At 53.6% G+C, this 20,584-nt stretch overlaps 10 protein-coding genes across 10 annotated transcripts; 5 read left to right on the top strand and 5 right to left on the bottom strand.

Annotated features, from left to right (window-relative positions):
• Positions 1-29: 29 nt before the first annotated feature.
• On the top strand, positions 30-1,163 carry PpBr36_00166 (uncharacterized protein; the record flags this gene model as incomplete). The annotated part of the gene is made up of 2 exons (XM_029887359.1): positions 30-672; positions 787-1,163. 2 exons carry the CDS (start codon positions 30-32, stop codon positions 1,161-1,163), a joined length of 1,020 nt encoding a protein of 339 aa, XP_029752251.1.
• A 261-nt stretch (positions 1,164-1,424) lies between these two features.
• On the bottom strand, positions 1,425-2,168 carry PpBr36_00165 (uncharacterized protein; the record flags this gene model as incomplete). The annotated part of the gene is made up of 3 exons (XM_029887358.1): positions 1,425-1,635; positions 1,734-1,815; positions 1,895-2,168. 3 exons carry the CDS (start codon positions 2,166-2,168, stop codon positions 1,425-1,427), a joined length of 567 nt encoding a protein of 188 aa, XP_029752248.1.
• Positions 2,169-3,911: 1,743 nt separating this feature from the next.
• PpBr36_00164 (uncharacterized protein) lies at positions 3,912-4,419 on the top strand (the record flags this gene model as incomplete). Its single annotated transcript, XM_029887357.1, has 2 exons — positions 3,912-4,164; positions 4,247-4,419. The coding sequence occupies 2 exons, from the start codon at positions 3,912-3,914 to the stop codon at positions 4,417-4,419; spliced, it is 426 nt and encodes a 141-aa protein (XP_029752249.1).
• Positions 4,420-4,803: 384 nt separating this feature from the next.
• On the bottom strand, positions 4,804-5,355 carry PpBr36_00163 (uncharacterized protein; the record flags this gene model as incomplete). Its single annotated transcript, XM_029887356.1, has 2 exons — positions 4,804-5,210; positions 5,280-5,355. The coding sequence occupies 2 exons, from the start codon at positions 5,353-5,355 to the stop codon at positions 4,804-4,806; spliced, it is 483 nt and encodes a 160-aa protein (XP_029752246.1).
• An 886-nt stretch (positions 5,356-6,241) lies between these two features.
• On the bottom strand, positions 6,242-7,499 carry PpBr36_00162 (uncharacterized protein; the record flags this gene model as incomplete). The annotated part of the gene is made up of 3 exons (XM_029887355.1): positions 6,242-6,282; positions 6,355-7,182; positions 7,277-7,499. 3 exons carry the CDS (start codon positions 7,497-7,499, stop codon positions 6,242-6,244), a joined length of 1,092 nt encoding a protein of 363 aa, XP_029752247.1.
• Positions 7,500-7,981: 482 nt separating this feature from the next.
• On the top strand, positions 7,982-8,770 carry PpBr36_00161 (uncharacterized protein; the record flags this gene model as incomplete). Its single annotated transcript, XM_029887354.1, has 3 exons — positions 7,982-8,067; positions 8,169-8,388; positions 8,453-8,770. The coding sequence occupies 3 exons, from the start codon at positions 7,982-7,984 to the stop codon at positions 8,768-8,770; spliced, it is 624 nt and encodes a 207-aa protein (XP_029752244.1).
• Positions 8,771-8,940: 170 nt separating this feature from the next.
• On the bottom strand, positions 8,941-9,903 carry PpBr36_00160 (uncharacterized protein; the record flags this gene model as incomplete). The annotated part of the gene is made up of 3 exons (XM_029887353.1): positions 8,941-9,105; positions 9,264-9,494; positions 9,553-9,903. The coding sequence occupies 3 exons, from the start codon at positions 9,901-9,903 to the stop codon at positions 8,941-8,943; spliced, it is 747 nt and encodes a 248-aa protein (XP_029752245.1).
• A 1,053-nt stretch (positions 9,904-10,956) lies between these two features.
• PpBr36_00159 (uncharacterized protein) lies at positions 10,957-13,339 on the top strand (the record flags this gene model as incomplete). The annotated part of the gene is made up of 2 exons (XM_029887352.1): positions 10,957-13,074; positions 13,154-13,339. The coding sequence occupies exons 1-2, from the start codon at positions 11,257-11,259 to the stop codon at positions 13,337-13,339; spliced, it is 2,004 nt and encodes a 667-aa protein (XP_029751044.1). The 5' UTR covers positions 10,957-11,256.
• Positions 13,340-15,591: 2,252 nt separating this feature from the next.
• On the top strand, positions 15,592-17,742 carry PpBr36_00158 (uncharacterized protein; the record flags this gene model as incomplete). Its single annotated transcript, XM_029887351.1, has 3 exons — positions 15,592-16,229; positions 16,371-16,580; positions 16,674-17,742. The coding sequence occupies 3 exons, from the start codon at positions 15,592-15,594 to the stop codon at positions 17,740-17,742; spliced, it is 1,917 nt and encodes a 638-aa protein (XP_029751043.1).
• Positions 17,743-18,708: 966 nt separating this feature from the next.
• PpBr36_00157 (uncharacterized protein) lies at positions 18,709-20,558 on the bottom strand (the record flags this gene model as incomplete). Its single annotated transcript, XM_029887350.1, has 3 exons — positions 18,709-18,842; positions 18,917-20,144; positions 20,244-20,558. The coding sequence occupies 3 exons, from the start codon at positions 20,556-20,558 to the stop codon at positions 18,709-18,711; spliced, it is 1,677 nt and encodes a 558-aa protein (XP_029750863.1).
• Between the last annotated feature and the right edge of the window lie 26 nt (positions 20,559-20,584).

Genomic DNA, 20,584 nt, shown 5'->3' with positions numbered 1-20,584 from the left:
AATGAGATTATACATTTTAACCTTGGACTATGGACACGTGGATTGAACCGCCTTCACTGACCATTGGTACGTCCGCAAACCACGTAGAGGGCCGTCTCCAGGGCCCATGTCTTAACCTGCTCGAGGGCGCCGACATCCAGTTCAGGCGGGAGAACCGCCTCGACATCGCGCTGGTCAAGAACCTCCCCATAGCTCTCATCTTCCTGCCGGCCGCCGACATCCCGACCTTTGTGGGCGAGGGCCGCGTCGACCTGGGCATCACGGGCACCGACCAGGTCCAGGAGCACGACGCCGGCGTGCGGTCCGTGAACCGCGCCCGCCGCGGCTCCACCAGCACCTTCAACCCGGCCGAAGAGGGCAGCAACAAGCCGAGGGGGTGCGAGACCGTCATGGACCTCGGCTTCGGCGGCTGCAGGCTCCAGGTCCAGGTGCCGGAGAAGGGCGCCTTCGCCTCATCCGCAGACCTCGTCGGCAAGAACATCGGCACCAGCTTCGTCCACCTCGCAGAGGAGTACTTTGCCCGCCTCGAGCAGGAGCAGGATGCCGCCGCCAACGGGGGCGACGCCCCGGCCCCGGGGTCGAGGAAGCTGCGCACCAACATCATCGAGCTCAGCGGGAGTGTCGAGGCCGCTTGTGCTTTGGGCGTTGCCGACGGCATTGTCGACCTAGTTGGTATGTGTGGCTAGATCCGACGGCTGATCTAATAGTGTCTGAGAACTACCAATCAAAGGCGCAACGGAGTTTTTTTTTTTTTTTTTTTTTTTAACTGACATGTCAACTTTGCAGAGTCGGGCGAGACCATGAGGGCGGCCGGACTCAAGGCCATCGACACGGTCGTCGAGTCGTCGGCCATCCTCATCAAGTCCAAGTCGCCCAGCAACCCGGAGCTGGTCGAGCTGATCGCGTCCCGCATCAGGGGCGTCATCACGGCGCAGAAGTACATCCTGTGCCAGTACAACATCGAGCGCTCCAAGCTGACCGCCGCCACCGCCATCACGCCCGGCAAACGCGCCCCCACCATCACTAACATTGACCAGGAGGGCGCCGTTGCCGTCAGCTCAATGGTCGAGAAGAAGAAGATTGCCATCGTCATGGACGAGCTCACCAAGGTCGGCGCCACGGACATTCTGTGCCTTGCCATCCAGAACGCGAGGAGCAACTGAGCATGATCGTGTGTAGATAAGTATATATAGAAAAAATATACATATAACTATACTGTGGTCTGTCTGCGAGACAAAAAAAAAAAAAAAAGAAAAGAATTATCCTATGGGCGGGAAAATACACGGTTTTAAAAGGCCAAACGACCATTGTAAAGCTGAATTTATATACAGCACGACAAAGAGCCACCAGTAGCCAGCTTCCATTGCCCCTTGTCCCCTCCGATACAGACGCATAGATATGTTTCACACACTAACCAAACACACTCATTGTGTGGTTCTCAACAGGTCCAGAACGAGGTCGCTCACAGGGAGGCCGCTTACGGGATCGACTGCCGAGCTCTTCGAATCCCCCTTGGAAGGCAAATCTTGCAGCCCGGAGCGGCGAACCTTGCTGTCTTTCTTGTTGCTAGGAACGCCGATGTTGATATTGATAGGCATGTTGATGGTCATGGGCATGTTGAAGTTCATGTCACCCCTGTGTATGACGCGCGTGTGTGTTGATCAGTCATGTCAGCTCACAAAACTAGACAGTAGTCCCTTGCACGTTTCATGGATACAGGGACAAACACCCACATGCACATCTGGGACCCGTTGGCATTGTTGCAGCAGACAACTGTGTGGTCGCATTTGGTTGTGGCGTCGATGCACGTGTTGCCTGGCAGACGGGAAGTGAGGAAGAGGATTAGTACACCCACCCATCATCACACGTACTTGACCACCGCTCAGGCGCATACCTCTTGCCTCGCTGACGCAGCAGTACGATGTGCCGGTCGAGCAGAGGTTCTTTTGGCTCACATAACCACCCCCGGTGCTTGGGCAGCCGCCTGCAGCGCCGCTCCCTGCCTTGGTTCCCCCCGAGGGGTTGAGGTACTTGGTCAAGTCCGAAAGCGACAGGGACTGCGGCTCCCGGGGAGCGAGTCCATCGGTGACGGGGACGCAGTGGACCAGCTGCGGAGCGAGGGAGGCGGCAAGAGCCAGGGCGTGGGGGATGACGGAGGAGGTGAGCATGGTCGACTACTCTTGGGGAGCTTTCGTTGTGCTTCTCGAGGGCTTCTGGAAGAGTCTGGCCGGAGCTACACAAGGGCTCGAAAGGGCTGGTAGAGGGAGCAAACGAATGTGAGGATGCAAGACAGACCTGCGGCGAGGCGGTGGGCTGAACCAGTGTAAGCGGCGCGCTTTAAGTGGTTTTTGTGGTTTTTTTTTTCAGCACCCCGGAAAGACTCCGGGAGAGAGGCTGTCTTTGCTGCGTCTTTCAAAACAAGAGACGATGGCATCAGAAACAGAAAGCATGAGATCTACAAGATGATGCGATTGGTCTGGATGGCTTGGCCTGTCGCTCTCACCCGCGGCAGTCTTCCGGCTTTGATCGGCCAAGCCGAAAAAAGCTGTCAATCACGTCACGATAAGTCAAGTCAAGTCAAGTCTGCAATCGATGGAACTCTTGCATTTTTGCCGTGACTGGCGAGCTGAATAACCTAGCGAGGCTGTTCAGGGCAAATGAGGTTTATTCTGTTTCCCCTGTGGATGTGGCGGCCAAGGCTGCCATGCACTCAGCACCTGTCAGTCTCGTCCCCGGCTCAAAATGCTGTCATTTTTTACTTTATTCTCTGTTTCGCTCCTTAGCTGAGCTGGTATATCAAAAGGAAGGGGCAATGCCCACGGGGAACATCCGTCAGAAAAGTAACATATGCGTTGATTCGGGACAAAATTTGTTTTTTTCTTCTTTGTTTTCATGGGGCTATAGAAGGGGAAATATCATAATAACGTGCAGATATTGGCAATTGGTATCTAAGAGGAGGCTACTCCGAATAGTCAATATGTCAGTCATATGATGGTCCTAGATGCAAGACCAGAGGCTCCAAGTGACAACCCAAACTAGACTATTGGCTCACATTATAGCAAAAAAAAAAAAAAAAAAAGATTTTCATGAACTGGAGCACAAACCTTCACAATCTTCCGACTCTCAATTCAGACTCCCTAGAATAATCAAGTCTTGGTGTGGGTTGCACCCATCGAACGATCTCGAAGCTTGGCATATTGCTTCTTTACCCCAGCTTGACCAGGGCGATCGAGGAACCACTATTCTGGGACCAGGGGTCTTTTTTTCTCGCATCGAGACAGCAGCAGCACCACGTTTCTTTGACGCGCAGGTGGCAAATGTATTGCTTTGCCTGCCGGTAGACAGCCGTTCGTGGTGAGGCTGGCGAAGCAATGCACGTCTCCTCTATCCTGCAATGGTCAAGGAGTGTTCGGCCCCTAGGTGAAGCTTTTGCACAGATCCATGTGCGGCTGAAGTATCTCCTGCCCCTCTGGCATGAACGTCCGATGAGTCTGAGAATGGTCGGCCGAGTTTCGCCGCCGTGGTCATGATCGAGGTCCAGCCCGGAGAAAGCAATGAGAGCAAAGAGACCGGCAGGCAGGGAACAGCGGCTCTGTATCTGTATGATGATTTAGGTCAGGAGAAAAGCCTCACATCATAGTTGACGATAATTGACGACGACGAGTATATAACAAGGGCATCACCTCTCCCTTCATCATCCTTCTCTCCTTCTCAACCCACGCACAGCAGCATCTTCACAAAGCCACCTACCTTCTACACTCACTCCAATCTCTCAACTCTTTCTCTTTTTTTTTTTTGATCCAACCACTCGCTACTTTTCTCATTCCTACTTGCTTCCTTTTCTTTCGAGACATCTCTAATCAACCTCAAAAGACAAATCCAACCAGCTCCTCACCCCTCAAGCCGCCAAAATGCAGTTCTTCACCAGCCTCGTCGTCGTTGCCCTGGCCTTCACCGGCGTCTCCACTGCGTCCCCCGCCAACAAGCCTACTATCACCAAGCCCACCGTCAACAAGCCCGTCATCAACAAGCCCGAGGTCAAAAGCACCAGCCAGCAGGTGTCGTGCAGCAACGAAATGACCCCCTTCTGCTGCGTGACCGACTTCAGCACCGTCGCCGGGGACAAGAACAAGAAGAACAGCGGCAGCAAGGGCAAGGAGACCAGTAAGTCATTTCCGGGGCATACAATAAAAAAACAAAAAAAAAAAAAGACCCCTTTCTGACAAACTCTAACAAACCGCCACAGCCACCTGCTCCCAGGGTGTCACCAAGTGCGATGGCACCATGGTCTGCTGCAACAGCCAGGCCTTTGGCACCGGCAATGCCGACCAGAGATGCTCTGCCGGTATCACCGTCGTCACCGAGACCAAAGACATCGACCTCACAGACGCCGTCTTCCTGGACCTCAAGCAGATCTAAGCGAGTTCGCCGCACTTTGCTCAGGACTCACCTTTCAACTCGTGCGCTGTCCTTCATCGCCATCTTTGGGGCTTGAAGCAGCCCTGCACGCTACCAGTCGCACGACGGTCAGGATAACGGTTGTGGTGGAGATATGATAAACGGAATTGGTTGCTTTGTTTTTTTGCTAAAATGTCTCTCCTTTGGTTTCTGGCTTTTGTGTAAAGCTGCCACTTGTGCTGTTGGATGGCCATCCTCGTTCACTCATTTAGCGTTCTTTTTTTGTACCTGGAAATTAGTCCAGCTAGATCTGAATTAGATCCTGTATACTTCCTTACCTCACTATCCTGTGATTATACGTCTCATCAACTCGGCTCAAAAAGTCTGGGCACGGGATTTAGGCAGCTATCTCTGCCCACTGCCCATGTCCTGGATAGCTCTGCCCCCGTCAAAGTCGCCCACCTGCTCACATATAAGCCGACCGGCCCGAATCCATTGCTCATCAATCTGAGCTTGTGTCAGACCGTCCCTCGCCTCGAAGCCCTTGGCAAGAATTTTGGCGTTTTGAAGCAGCACCTCCATGGATCTCACCGCCTGGATCTGTTCTCTGATGTGTGACCGTCCATGACGCCGCGCTTTAGCCCACTTCCAGTTACATATTATCAAGATGTTGCCTCGCAGGTCGTCCGTAGGCTCGCCGATCCAGAATTCATTATCATCCCCATCACCGCCAAGCCCCAGCTTGGCCTTGGCCGATGAGAAGAAACCACGAGACTGTTTGCGGCGTCGAGTCTGTCCCGTGTGCACCTTTACTATAAAGGTCTGCGTTGATTCTATGCAGTGCATACACACCCTACCATTGACAAAGCCTTCCCACGTACTGTAGTGTCGGTGTGGGATGACTTCTATCATGTTGTGGTCTCCTCCTCCGGTGTTAACGTTGGGTTCGTCGCTCATAGCTCAGGTATTTGTTTAGGCTGTGTGTGTTCAAATGAGGAGCAAGGGACCAAGAACTACAGATGAACGGAGCTGGCTGGACGCTTCCCTGATGAACCAGGACAAGGCTGGGGAAGAAAACATATATGAATGTTATATAAGAATATAATGCATGAGACTGGACTCCAATGCCGACATGATTTTGGGGGGTGACTGACCCAAGACTCAAAAGGCTCTCTTCGCCCCGGATTTTGTGCTTGATCAGGAATGATGAGTTTATGGGAAACCTTGTCGGCTCTCATCCTGTATACTCACATGGAAAGGAAACCTGTGGATGACTTGTTTCTTGAACTTCGAAAGCAGCTAGCACGACAAGGCCAAGCAAGTCAAGTATTCAAAGATTGTCAGATCGAAGGCATGTTCTCAAGGCTCACTCCTTGTGGTTACTATTAGAGACAATAATGGTGAAAAGCTTCACCAATCGACAACACGGTCGTTTGCAAAAGTAAAATGGCCAAGACAGACGGGGCGTCAGATCGACTTGAGAAGCAAACGTGCTCCACGAGCCATCGCAAAAAAAATCCGCATGAAAAAAGCGAAGGTCAGTCAATTCCGGGGTTGCTAAAAGCTAGCTTGGCTTGCGCAGTCTCCGTTATTTTCGGCTTTTGGGTTGAGAAAGTCGATGAGCCATGTCGAAACAAATCTGTCACTTCGACACTAAAAGTATTAGCCACATTGACGGTTTCAGTACCAAGTACACCTATCACTTTGGTCGCCATGAGTGATTGTTCATTCGCATCGACACGACATATTCCGAATATGTGACTGGCAATTAGAGTTTCAATTATACAGGATTGGCGGTCAGCCTGTAATGAAGTATGGATCGTTAATTTGTTCTAACTGGAATCTAGACATCCCAGATCACAATTCTTCCGTCAACTCCGCTCGCTGTAAGTTCTGTTAGTATCGATCCAAGTGTGTAAATGTCACGGCTAGGGGCAGCATGTCTGGGAAACTCACAACTCATCTTGACCAGTCCCGAGCCTGACTCCTCGAAGGAACGGATGGTGGTGATTGTGTTCTGGTGAACAGTCTTGAGTTGCGTGTCGTCCTTGACCTTGCCCTTCAGGTCCATTTGTCTGAACATGTTCAGCGCAGACTCCTCTCGCTCGGCGCCTGCACCGGGGCGGCCCTTGGACTCGAGCGAGCCGCTGAGTTGCCATCCACCCTCACCGCCCCTGAAGCGGAAGGCCTCGCAGTCGTAGCCAGCGGCGATGATCTCCGACTCGCCGTTCCAGACGAGTCCCATGAAAGGAAGAAGCTGCGTGTTGATGCTAATCAGCGCACGCGGCGGCTGGTCAGGTCCGCCGGGGTAGACAACCGTGATGGAGCTGTCGTGGGCGGCAAAAGCCAGGGCCTCGCCTGAAGGGGAAAAGGCCACGGCGTGGACCCAACCAGCCGAGTTGTTGAGGTACTCGCCGCAGACAGTGTTGAAGGGCAGGCGCTCACCCCAGCCGGTAGGCTCGGGCTTGGTGTCGACGCCCTTGATGAAGCTGCTGAGGACGCGCGCGTGGGCGTCGGTGGAGCCGGCGGCGAGCAGGACTGAGTTGGGGTGCCAGGCCACGGTGGTGATGGTGCTGCGGATCGGCTTCTTCAGATGCTTGGATACCCACCAGTCGTTCTCCTCCTCAAAGTAGCAGATGGCGATAACGCGGTCTCCGGAGCCGACGGCGAACTTGGTCTCGCTAGGCGACCAGCGCACATAGGTGGCCGCTCGGTTGATCCGGAGCAGCACCAGCGTCGGCTTGTATCCGGTCGGGGAGGGTTCCCAGACAAGGGCGTTACGGTCTGTATGAGGATTTCAAAGTCCAAAGTCAGCAATCAGCCGGGAAGCTTGGTCGAGCCCATGTATGCAACAGGCTGAAGGGTCAAGACCACCAACCCTGCGAACAAGTGACGATGCGACCCGAGTTGGGTGCGATGTCCACACTAGTGACCGTCTTGTCGTGTCCCTTGAGCTCATCCTGCAGTCTGAATCCATTTTCAGCCCTTCCGTAGAGCTCAACGGTCGAGTCGCGAGCGATGGCCAGCGTCTGACGATCGGCCGAGAAGGAGTGGTCGGCGATTGGGTTGTGGAAAAGATGGTGGACTTCGGGAGGCGCCATGGTGGGCAGGTGGTGGCAAGTGAGCTAGGGTGATAGGAGTGGCTCTCTACTATCACCGTCTGAACACTTGGGTGCGGATTGAGAGGTGGATGAGGAATCGCTCGACCGAGATGGCAGGTTTCTGTAAGCTTCAACTTCAAGCGAACCTAGGATGACGATACAGTGGGTCGCATTATGGAGGGGCACTCCGCTGCTGAAACCCTAACCCCTGTCGAGCTTGGCGAAAGCTCCAGCTTCGACAAGCGGCGGAGCAAAAAGCGGAATTGAATTCAAAAGGCTATTATTATTGTTGATGCTGCCCCAGGCGGACAGAGCCCTGGTTATTCAGTAACGCGACGGTCATTCATTGAATCGGAACGCACCGCAACTGGTCGCTACTTTAGGTCGGGCCGGCACCATCGCGCGTTCTGCGGCCGAGTGTACATTTCGATTTTGAACAAAGACTATCGGCTCCCGCCAGACTGAGCCGCAAACAAGACAAAATGGCGACAGGCACGTCCGCGCTTCCTCGCGGAGCACCACCAGCTGGACTACCGTCCAAGGTTGTTCAGATCCCCCCAAATCAGACGTGAGTGTTTTTTTTTTTTTTTTTCCTTCCTTTCTTCAACCCTTCTCTGCGTGTGGCTCTATGGACTTTATGTAGTCTCCTTTGCTGACGAGTTTATGTAGCCTCTACGTGCGCAACATCCGCTCGGACAAGGGCTACCAGAAGCAGGACATGAGGACGGCATTATATATGCTGTTCTCTACATATGGCCCTGTACTGGATGTCGTGGCGCTCAAAACGATGAAGATGCGCGGTCAAGCCCACATTGTGTTTCGAGACATACACGCATCGACGCAAGCGATGCGGTCTCTAGACGGCTTTGATTTTTTCGGCTCCAAGCTAGTAAGTTTTCTCAAAACATTACCATTATTGTATGAGTCTCTGACGGCGCGTTGATTCCTCCCAGAAAATCGAGTATGCCAAGACCAAGTCAAACACGATCGCAAAGCTTGACGGCACCTTCAAGCTGGTGAACCCAACGGCCTCGACCAACGTCGAAGTCACGGAGCTGCAGCACAGCATCTTCAACGCCCCCGTACCCGGAGCGACATCCACATCTTCAGGGGCCGCAGGGCTTCCCTCGAAGCCGGCCTCGACCGCCGACACCGTTATGAAGGATGCCGACGTGCCCGATAGCGGCAGGGGCCAGAAGCGGGGTAGGGACGAGGAGGAGGAGGAGGAGGACAGCGATGTTGCCATGGAGGAAGATAGTGACGATGACTGAGCACCAGCTCCCCCAGTGGAGGCGGGCTTCTCTGCGCCATAGTAAAGGAATGCAGTCAACGAAGCCCCTTTCCGTGCCGGGGATCACGACGTGATGAGCAGCGTCAGATACCCACGATACCCCTCCTCGGCTTAAGGAAAGTGGAGCTTCGAACATTCGACCCGGCCACCTTAGAGAGAGGCCATCTCCCTTGGAACCCAGAGTCCAACGCACCCGCCCACCAGGCCCAGCCATACCATCAGGTAGTCCTCCTTGGAGCAGTCGAAATTCGACATGGCCTCACCGAGAAGACATGGATGGATGAAGAAGGTTGGGACACCTGTGATGGGATGATGCTGCGTGGCACAAGTGGCATGTCAGTCGAGAAATAGTAAAGGCTTTAACATGGGCGCTTATGCATATGCGCAAATTTCCCTCTCCCGTGCTAAGTTTATGGGGGGTGTTGTTGGTCTTCCCCCTGCAACCTCTCAGTTGATATTTCATGTTCACTCACATCTGCCGAGATGGCTGCGATCGGACCTTGATTCCGGAGCCGCGCCTTGAACTCATCTGGCACCAAGCGCCGAAAGACCGTCTCAACATCGAGCAACGGCTCGTCCACGGGCAGCCCACTGAGGCTGAACCATAGACAAGGCGCGCGGTAAGTTGGATGCAGATGGACTTCGTATGTCACGCTGGGTGACTCGACGGCCCGTGACTGTCTAATTACGGCATGCTGGGACATCTTGGTAAGTTACAAATCTGCTGTTTGATCGGTCGCGCGGAGATATGTTCCAACCCACCTCATCCGCGTCTTCGAGGTCGATCATTCCCTGATCGCCTGCAAGCCAGCTCTCGGCCTGTTGATTATCAAAGGAGAAGCCACCCAGCTGCTCGGACAGTCCGCCATCGTCAAGCTCAAGCTCCCGCGTCAAGGGGCGCACTATCTGCAAATACGTGCTGTAATCTGCACCGAATGCAAACGTGGTGTCCAGGGCAGTCAGGACGCTGAGTCTCCATTGTTGCCTAACAGGGCCAAGAAATGCTTGGCAGTACTTCCTGTCGAGATGATGGCAGACTTCACCGAACTCTTCAGCGGTCAGAAATGGATAGTTCTTGAATTCAGAACTTTTCCACGTGGTAAAATTAGACATTTTTAAAAAGGTGGATGATATGCACTCAGTTATGGGCCAGGCCAAGGTAGGCTATGTCAAAGGGCAGTCGCTGCGTCCTGACAAGAAAATATAGATAGATGGGTAGGGTAGGTAAGGCTTGCTTGGTAAGATACCTAGCATGGAGGGGGATGTTGACTGTTTTAGCCAGCCTGTATAGTCTGATTGGAGATTGCGTGGGGTCTCTTGTTCTTATGCGAGGGGTACATATGTGCACCTTGGATGCTTAGCGTGTATTGAAATAAAAAGATGCAGAACAAACTCTAAATTAAACACACTTTAGATTTTATAACTTATAAACCAGAACCTGGTATAAAACACTCTCTGCGTTGCCACATATGTCAAAAAAATGCATATTCTTTACTGGAGGAATATATAGCTCTTTGCTTTAAATTTTTGTATTACATTTCAATACACTCTCTTCTGATTGCTGCGTGCTTCTCATGTTATACTTTTCAGTTGTTGAGGCATGGGGATCATCCCAGCAGATACATAGTCAATGAATAACAGGTTGACCCTTGGCCGAAGATGAGGAATGCCAATTGTATGGCACGAAGAAGTGGTGGTGGTGGCGGCCTTTTGGGACGACGCTAGACTTTTGAATGACGCTGGCCTGATGGGCGCATGGAGCGGGGCATTGAGGCTTGCTCGGTATTCCTTGGATTTCAATGTCAGTCGGATCATCGAAGAATTCCTTGATTTTGTTAGAATGATTTTGTTAGATTTTCAAGACATTAATCCATTGCCGCATTCAGTAACAAGCTGTCCTCTTGACTGCGTAGTGGCCAAAACGGCGATCCAACGGCGCGCTACAGCATAGCAGTGGAGCACGGGTGGGACCTTCAACTCGTTCTAGCGACTCCGACACCCGCAAACAGTTGCTTAATTTACCACGTATTCGTAGCTGGTTTACCGCGTCACTACTTCTGCCACGATACCTTGTCAATATCCTCTCCTGTCGTTCCAATAGTCTCTTTTTATAGTAATAACCAACTCATCTGGGGCGCATTGGCCTAATCGCACTCCTTTCCCAGCTGCGCGCCGCCAGCCATCGAGACTGCTGCCTCCCCTATTCATCACCTGTCAAAACAGTGTACGCAGCGGTACTGCATTACCCGCCCGGTTCCGCAGGGGTCACAACGCTTGATCCTCTCCAACAAGGATAGGAGCGTTTTCTTCCAGCTGGCCAAAAAAAAGACCCTCGGGGCGGGCTCCATCGAGAAAGGAAACCTGTGGGGCTAGAACAGCGAAAAGCAGTGTTGTTTTTCCTTTCCCCCCGTCGATGCCACCTCACACACAAAAGGCCACTGGACAAGACCGCCACCCACCGAGGACATGTCTTTCGCCGTGCCCAAAAATGTACCGTCGTTTACGAATCCGCAGCGAGACTTTGAGGACCGGCTTTGGGCGTCAGCGCGATCCGGGAACAACAACAGCAGAGGGAAACAAGGAGGAGGAGGAGGAGGAGGAGTCCTAGGCAACGTCGGCGGCTACTTCGACTCGAGCAAGCGCAACGCCTCCCTGCCCATGTACAAGGACAAGCCGTACGCTTATCCGCCGTCGCACCGCCAGCGACCGGTCTACAGGCGAAAGAGTGGCTTCTTGCTGCTGCTGCTGGCGGTCGGGGCGCTCTTCTACTTCTTTGGCGGCGACTCGCACAAGGAGAGGGTCAGGGCGCCGCTGAGGAAGCTCAGCTGGCTGTCCAATGACAAAAAGGCGCTGCGGGAGGCGGACTGGCTCAAGAGGAGGGAACACGTGGTGGAAGCGTTCGAGCTCAGCTGGGCAGCGTACGAGAGGTACGCGTGGGGTTACGACGAGTTCCACCCTGTGTCCAAGAAGGGCAGGCAGATGGCTACGGGAGGTCTAGGCTGGATCATCGTCGACTCGCTGGACACGATGATGCTTATGAACCTCACCACTCAGCTTAGCCACGCCAGGGAGTGGATTTCCAACTCGTTAAAGTACGACCAGGATCAGGACGTCAACACGTTCGAGACGACGATTAGGATGATGGGCGGCCTGCTGTCGGCGCATTACCTCTCGACGACGTATCCAGACATGGCGCCGCTGAAGGACGACGACGAGGGCGCCCCCGGCGAGGACCTTTACCTGGAAAAGGCAAAGGACCTCGCCGACCGGCTCCTGGCCGCCTTTGACACGAAGTCCGGCATCCCATACGCTAGCGTCAATCTGGGCAAGTTTCAAGGGATCGAGTCGCACGCCGACATGGGCGCGTCCTCCACGGCCGAGGCCACGACTCTACAGCTCGAGTTCAAGTATTTGGCCAAGCTCACTGGCGAGAAGCTCTTCTGGGACAAGGTGGAGAAGGTCATGGAGGTGGTGGACAAGCAGGTAGGCAAGACAGATGGACTTGTGCCCATCTTCATCTCGCCTTCGACGGGAGAGTTCCAAGGCGAAAACATCCGCTACGGCAGCCGCGGTGACTCGTATTACGAGTACCTCATCAAGCAGTACCTGCAGACGAACAAGAAGGAGAAGGTCTACCTCGACATGTGGGACGACTCGATGAATGGGATGCGCAAGCATCTCGTGACTTATACGCGGAATTCGGGCTTCACCATCATTGGCGAGAAGCCAGACGGACTGAAGGGTTCGCTGTCGCCCAAGATGGATCACCTAGTCTGTTTCATGCCGGGCACCATCGCGCTGGCCGTGACAGGCGGGAAGACGGAGGCCGAAGCGAGGAAGTCGCGCACGTGGACCAAGCAGAACGAAGAAGATATGCGGCTGGCGCGGGAGCTGATGCAGACATGCTGGGGCATGTACAAGTACATGGCCACAGGGCTAGCGGCCGAGATCACCTTTTTCGAGATTGCGACGCCTCCCCCGACCTACGGCTCGCCGCACCCCAAGCCGCCTGCCAAGTTGGACCCGAGCCCGGACGCCGAATGGCGCAAAGACTTTGTGGTCAAGGGCCTGGACTCGCACAACCTGCAGCGGCCCGAGACGGTCGAGAGCTTGTTCTATATGTGGCGGATCACGGGCGACGTCAAGTACCGCGAGTGGGGCTGGGAGATGTTCAAGTCTTTTATGAACTATACGGCGGTTGAGGATAATGGCGGCTTCACGAGTCTTTCAAACGCCAACAAGATACCGCCCGAGACGCGGGATAATATGGAGAGTTTTTGGCTGGTACGTATCTTGTTTTGATTGTCTTCCCACCATGATTCTTCAGGTCGTGCAAAACTAACCTCAAATATGGGTATGACAGGCCGAAACGCTCAAGTATTTTTACCTGCTATTCTCTCCCAACGACGTCCTTCCCCTTGAAAGCGTGGTGATCAACACAGAGGCGCATCCGCTGCCGAGGTTCGACATGGGCCCGTTATTTTCGACCGGATGGAGTCGTGCTTCAAAGGAAACCAAAAAGGAGGATGCCGAGAGTGCAAAGTCATAACAATAGCCGAAATGCGTTTTTCTTTCTTTTTTTTTTTTTTTTTTTTTCTTTTTTTTTTTTTTTTTTTTGGGCATGAAGCAAAAGACTTAATAATCTGTTCCAACTAGTCTCATAGTATGGTCGCCAACAAAATTCGTGAGGACCATTGTACGTACTATATAGCATAATGGGGTAGGTTGAATGTTGCGATGTTTGTCGGCTCTGAACTGTTTGATCTCGGCCAGGAAACACATGAGAATTATCTGACACCTGATGTTCTAGGTCCAAAGGGGTTTGCGTTGTTTTCCCCCTCCCCCCCTCTTTTGACTACTACACAACGGGGCCGACACGTGGAATTTGGACTCGGGCAAGGGTCAAACTCAACTCATGCATAAGTGCACGATAGTTGAGATTTGGGGAAATAAGACTAAACCCAATACAAATGGCTAGATGCGATCAGTATCCAATGTGATGCAATGCTTGTAAAAATCAGACTGGTCATCTCATCTGTGTGTACCCGACCAGGCGGAAGGTTTACAGGAAATTTATTTTACTGTTCAGCGGGGAAGCTATCCGTAAAGACTTGGAAGAAACAAATCAACCAATGGGACGAAGACAAAGAAGCAATCTGCTGCGCCCCGCCGCTACCAGCTTCTCGGTATTTGTAGTATTCTTTTCAAACTTATTATCGCCCGATTCTTAACCAACCACCCTATACACAGCACATGGAGTCACATCATCCCACGGACCTCAGTGGGCAAATTTGGGGGGAATATAAGGTAGGATTTGGTCCACGAAGGGATGTTGGGGGCGGGATGCCGGCACAACGACTTGACGAGACTGGGAGGAAAAGGGCTGGACTCGAAGGGGGGGTTTTGTGAGGATAAGAAGGATAACGGTCTGCGGGATGAGCATAAGAGGGTCCAATAGGAAGGGGTTTGCCCAGCCCTTTACCGAGAGTCACCCTGTTTGTTTGGTTGACTGGTCGCCTTTTGCAACATGGGGGACAGCTGCAACATGCATGGGAAATCAATCAATCATTTTATGGGCAGTACAGTAAGTAATTAGGCGATAATACCTTATCCTTGATCGGTTCCCGAAAGATAAAAAAGAATGGTGGTATTACTCTCACCTTCAATCCTCCAAATTTCCAATCTCGCCTATTCCGAATACCTTGCGCATATCTGTTTTCTTGATTGACACGCGGAGCTTACTTCCATGTGTCATGATTGCCACTCTCGACATCGTCAGCTTTCTCATGGTAGAGAGCATTCAATCGGATCCGAGAATGGCCTGCCGCGGGCCAAGTCATTGTTGGCACGGCTATGACTGATCCTCTCTTTAAACAATTGCGCCCACTACACAAAAACTGACAGCGCAACACTTTGTCCGGAGAACGTCACCCCAGGCTCGACACCGATCAACGGTAACACAGAACCAAATCGGGTCGCGGCTAAGAAACAAAAAGTGCGGGTGAAATAGAAAAAAAAAAAAAAAAAAAAAAAAAGACATTGTCAGCATACATTACATACAAAAATAGTTTAGACACAACAACCTACTGGCGTCCTTATCAACACCAAAGAGCTCTCCACAAATATATATCACCTGGCAGCCAAGCATAGCGAGCAAACAAAAGATACAGCATCGATCGTTGTTCGAATCCACTTGCCATTTCCTTCCAGCAAATCCATCCTATCCCGCCTGTCTTTAGAGATTAGAACCCCGTTCCCCCCCGGATCCGCTCAGCCCACGCAGCTCCACAGCGCGACTCGCCGGGGTTTGTTTCAAAGGAACCCAAACCACAAGGCACAAGGTCGCTCGCCTGCCCGCCCACTTGTTCGCCTTACTTGCTTGCCCTTGTCCGTCCGCAAGCCAGGTTTAACTGTCGCCAACTCGACCCTGTCTGCGCCTGATTAGCGGTCGCAAGCAACGGCGAGCGCCGAAGCGAAGGCCATTGTCGATTACGGGAAACCCCCGAAACCAAGGCTGTAGGGGAGGGGACGGCGGGGAGAGGAGAAGAGAGAAAGAAAGAGAGAGAGAGATAGAGAGGAGAAAAAGACAGACGGGAAAATAGAGGGATACAGCGTTCGATCGTTCTCATCTAACCTGGCCTGTCACTCTGTTATCTATCTCTCCACCGAACAAAAACGAACCGTCACCACCAGCCGCCAGTCACCCTGTCTCCTTTTCTACTATCTGCCCTCGGTCAGACAAACACTACACCACATCGCAACTGCTGAGCAGATTATACAGCACCCCTCCGGCCCTGCAGCATGCCCTCGGAGGGGGACATCGAGATGCACAGTCTCGCCGCCAAGGAGGACATAATGCTGGCCCAGCAGGGCAGCAGCAGCAACCACAGCATGCGCCGCGAGCCCATATACGACGACAACACGCGCGGCCCCAGCGCCCTCCGCCGCTGGGCCGACAGCTTTCGACGCGACCCGGGCATTCGCATCACACCAAAGGAGGTTCCGCTGTACCTCGACCGCGACCAAGTCCATCATCACCACCACCACCACCACCACCACCATGAACAGTACCACCACCCGCCGCCACTACCGCCCCAGGTGCCCATGCGCGAACACGATGGAGAGCGATATTACGACCTGCGCAGCGCCACCTTGGCCACCGTCAATACCGGCCTGTCACGCGAGCTCAAGGGGCGCCACCTGCAGATGATAGCCATAGGCGGCTCAATAGGCACTGGTCTGTTTGTCGCCTCTGGCAAGGCCCTCAGTACTGGAGGCCCGGCATCGGTCTTGTTGGCCTATTGCATCATCGGCGTCATGCTGTACTGCACCGTACACGCCCTAGGCGAGCTGGCCGTCGTGTTCCCCGTTGCCGGTTCGTTCTCGGCATTTTCGACTCGCTTCCTTGATCCCTCCTGGGGTTTTGCAATGGGATGGAAGTAAGTTGGCGCCCTAGTTTCCCCCCAATTGAAAGGGTTTTGTGGTGGTGGAAATAAGATTGAGAGAAGGAAAAAAAAAAAAAAAAAAAAAAAACCACTTTGTGGCGTCCGCTAACACGAGACAACCCACCCGTTCCCCAGCTACGCCCTGCAGTGGCTTGTCGTTCTACCCCTCGAAATAATAGCAGCGTCCATGACTATACAATACTGGGATCCAAGCGTGAAAAGGGCCGTCTTTGTAGCAATATTTCTGTTGGTCATATTGGTCATCAACTTGTTCGGCGTCAAGGGCTATGGTGAAGCCGAGTTCATTTTTGCCATAGTCAAGGTGACGGCCGTTATCGGCTTTATGTGAGTACTGACCAAACTCTAAATTTCCCATGCCAGCTCCATTCATTCGCCTTGCCGCTTCCCATTCTGACGCGCAACGTTTCTATTCCACAGACTGCTGGGCATCGTCATCAATGTCGGCGGCACAACAACGGACGGGTATATCGGGACCAAGTATTGGCACAACCCGGGCGCATTCAACAATGGTTTCAAAGGGCTCTGCTCCGTCTTTGTCCAGGCCGCCTTTGCCTTTGCCGGCACGGAGCTCGTCGGCCTCGCCGCCGCCGAGACGGCAAACCCGCGAAAATCCCTCCCGACGGCCATCAAGCAGGTGTTTTGGCGCATCACGCTCTTCTACATCGTGGCCCTGACCATCGTCGGCTTCCTGGTGCCGTACGACTCGAAGCGACTCCTGGCCAGGAACATCGCCGACGCCGCCGCGTCGCCCTTTGTCATTGCCATCGAGAGCGCCGGCATCGAGGTGCTCCCCTCGGTCATGAACAGCGTCATCCTCATCGCGGTCCTCAGCGTCGGCAACAGCGCCGTGTTCGGGTCCAGCCGCACCCTCGCCGCCCTCGCCGACCAGGGCCAGGCCCCGCGCGTCCTTGCCTACGTCGACCGCCGCGGCCGCCCCCTCGTCGCCATCCTGCTCAGCATGTCCATCGGCCTGCTCGCCTTCGTCGCCGACTCGGACATACAGCAGGAGCTGCTCGACTGGCTCCTCGCCATCTCGGCCCTCAGCTCCATCTTCACGTGGGGCAGCATCTGCCTGTCGCACATACGCTTCCGCCGCGCCTGGAGCAAAAAGGGCCGCTCGCTCGGCGACCTGGCCTTTCGCGCCCAGCCGGGTCTGGCCGGCTCCTGGATCGGCTTCCTGCTGAACGCCATCTTCCTCGTCGCCCAGTTCTGGGTCGGCGGCTGGCCGCTCCCGCCCGTCACCGGCGAGGAGCAGACGCCGCTCTCCATCGCCGGCGAGTTCTTCCTGCAGTGCATGGCCATCCCCATCGTCCTCATCATGTGGCTCGGCCACAAGCTCTACTACCGCACCAGCTTCGTCCGCGCAGACGACATGGACATCGACACGGGTCGTCGCGACTTCAACCTCCCCATCCTCATGGCCCAGGAGTACGAGGAGAAGCGCAACTGGCCACGCTGGAAGCGTCTGTACAGGTTTTTTTGCTAATTGGCAAAAACTGGTTTTCTGGGATTTTTTTTCTTTCGCTTATCTTTTTATACCTTTCAGAATCCTGAAAGCCAGTTCCTCTTTTTTCTTTCTTGTTTGTTTGCGTCTTCCGCCTCATGACTTTTTTAATGTCCCCGTTTGTGCTGACGAGGCTCCCTCTCTCTCTTGGAATTATTCCTTTCCCAGTGACTGTTGTCTCTTTGCCTTTGCCATTTCTTTCTCTTTTTTTTCTCTCTCAATTCCTGTATGTAATTATATATACCCCACAAACGTGACCATGAACAACCAATACAACCATGACCTCGAAATATCGAGGCCGCTTGTCAGCATTTCGTCTTGCAGTGTTGGAGAGGAGCAGCTGATCTGCACGTATATCTCTCGGTCACTGAAAGTAACTACTTGCGAGGTACTTAATCCGGCGCTTGTTCATATCACTCGGAATATGGGACCAGAAATGTTGACACGTTAATACAAGAGTGTTTACAAAAGAAAGGCTTCCGAGAGAACTATGAAAGTAGTAAATACATTCGCTGAAGCGACCCAAACACAGGTTTTGTCAAACAAACCGGTCTTTTTTGCCGCAATCCCATTTCCCCAAACAAACTTTGGGTACAAAAGTAGCAGACCAAGGTATATAAGACAGCAATAATGTGTACAACAACCCCCATGCGTCAAACAAAAAAAGATATGGGAGAAGGTCGCAGTCTAAAAAGAGAACTTCTCCAGCATGTTCCTGTGCTGTGAAGGAAAACGCCATGTACTCCTTCTTTTGTGCGCGCTTAGCCAATGAAATAAACACAACAGGAGGTCATTTCGTAGCATGTATGTATGCATCACATCGTCATCAATGTCAATCATGGACAAGGACAAGGATAGGGACAAAGGAGATAGAGCGTGATTAACGTTGGGTCGCAAGTCGCAAGTCGAACAAACGGCTGACCCTCAGATATCTGCGCTGCAAAGAGGCTAGAAGTCCCAGAAGCTACCCGCCGTGGGCTTGTGAGCGGCGCCCTGCTTCTTCGTAACGGGACGAGGGACCTCGTCCTCGGAATCGGGATCTCCAAAGATGTAGTTGCGAGAGGAACCCTTTTTACCACCCACTGCAAAGAATCATTGTTAGTGACTGGTCATCCAAAGGCTCACTTCAAATGTCAAGCCCCATTTTCACACTTACTTCCATCGCCACCAATCGCAATGCCTTGGTTTTCTCCGTTCCTGGCACCACGAGCCTCACGCAGGCTGTTTTCCTTCTGAGAAACAGGCGACTTGTCGTATGCCGACCAGTTCGATTCCATCATCTTGACTGCCTTCTTGCGACCCTCGGGAACACCCCTGGGGTTCTCTGCCTGCGTAGTGCCCTGGTTTGGGCTGTCATCCGTGATTCCAAAATGAGGATCAAAGTCGCGACGTCTATCCTTCACGTTGGTGATGTTGCCCAATGCGCGGGGGTCAGGACCGTCGGGAGCACTGCCATCCTCACTGTGTACGTTGTTCTTGTACAGACCCAAGCCCTCATTGTGGCCCGCGCCCCGCGGGCGACCGGCTGGGCGGGGCTCTCCGTCTGGGCCATCATCTTGAAGCTCAAAGTGCGTCTCGGCATCGCGTCGTGGCTTGGGCGGAGCAGGCCTTCGGGCAGCCGGCGTCTCAGCGATGGCCTCGTCGTTCTCAGTGCTCCAGTGCCTGACATCCTGGGACCGCTGAGGACGCCCCCGGGGCTTTTGCGGGGTAACAAAGTCCTTGAAGTCCCACTGGCTATTGTGCTTGCCCCTGTTGACCTTGTCGAACTCTGTGCCGCGGACGGGCGCATCCCGGGGGTCTGAACCATCGGCGAACTCAAAATGCTCGTACTTCTTGGGGTTTGGCTTGTACTGGCGTTCCGGAGACTTGTGATGCACTGGCGAATCTGGCTCGTCCTCCTCGTTTGTCTCGAACAGTCGCGGCTGCGGGAAGTGCTTGCCCGCGCCGGCCTTGGGGGCTACGCCCTTGGTTGGCGAGGTGGGGCGGCCAGGGGAACCGTCCTCGGCATCCTCTGGCTCATCGCCAAGGATGTCGGTGAAAGAGCGCTGGGGAGGACGCGTCTTGCCTGCGTACGGGGAGACTACTGCTCCAATCTCGGCCTCCTCTTGCTCGGCGCGCGGGGCGAAGAGGTTCAACGAGGCGTGAGGGTCGCGCATAGCGTTGGTGGAAGTGGCACGCGAGCGAATAGGGATGTCACCACCGGAGGCATCGGCCTCACCCTTGATGCACTTGGTAATAAGCTTGATCTGCTCAGTGCTGTCGCGGATGGGCCAGTTACGACCACTCCTACCGATGACATCCACCTGCTTGAGGAGCGAGCCCTGGTCCCATGACTGGCGTATTTGGACAATCTTGCCCTCCGAGTCGAATGCGACAATGTGGGTCTGTAAGGAATAGAGTGGTCAGTGACGACACCAAAAAAAGAACAAGACATTAGACGAGTCGGAAAGTGGTCGCAAGCAGCATGTCTCGGGCGCACGTACAATGCATAGTTGGATCTTGCGATCAGCCAGGAAGTTGTCGTCTAGACCGGGAAGATATGGTCCTCCACTGATAACAAACTCAAGGGAGGTGTCCATCTCAATGGCCAGCGCAAGTCCATCACGGCCTTCAATTGCAGACAGGAGCGTCTCCTTGTTCTTCTTGACATGACTGTGCAAACCACTCAGGTGCTTCACGATTTCGGCGGCACCGGAGATGCTTGTCGTTGTCGTAATGTAGTTGAGCGTGGCTTTCTCGGCGAGAGCAGTCGAGTTTGGCGCAGCAAGAAACTGCACGTATGCGGCTTGTAGCGCCATTGTGATGCAGGAATCCGGCAAGGGTG

This window comes from Pyricularia pennisetigena, chromosome 2 (genome assembly GCF_004337985.1).
Source record: "Pyricularia pennisetigena strain Br36 chromosome 2, whole genome shotgun sequence".
Classification (NCBI taxonomy): Eukaryota; Fungi; Ascomycota; class Sordariomycetes; order Magnaporthales; family Pyriculariaceae; genus Pyricularia; species Pyricularia pennisetigena.
The sequence above is the reverse complement of the archived record's forward strand: the minus strand, read 5'-3'. Positions and strand labels throughout refer to the sequence as shown.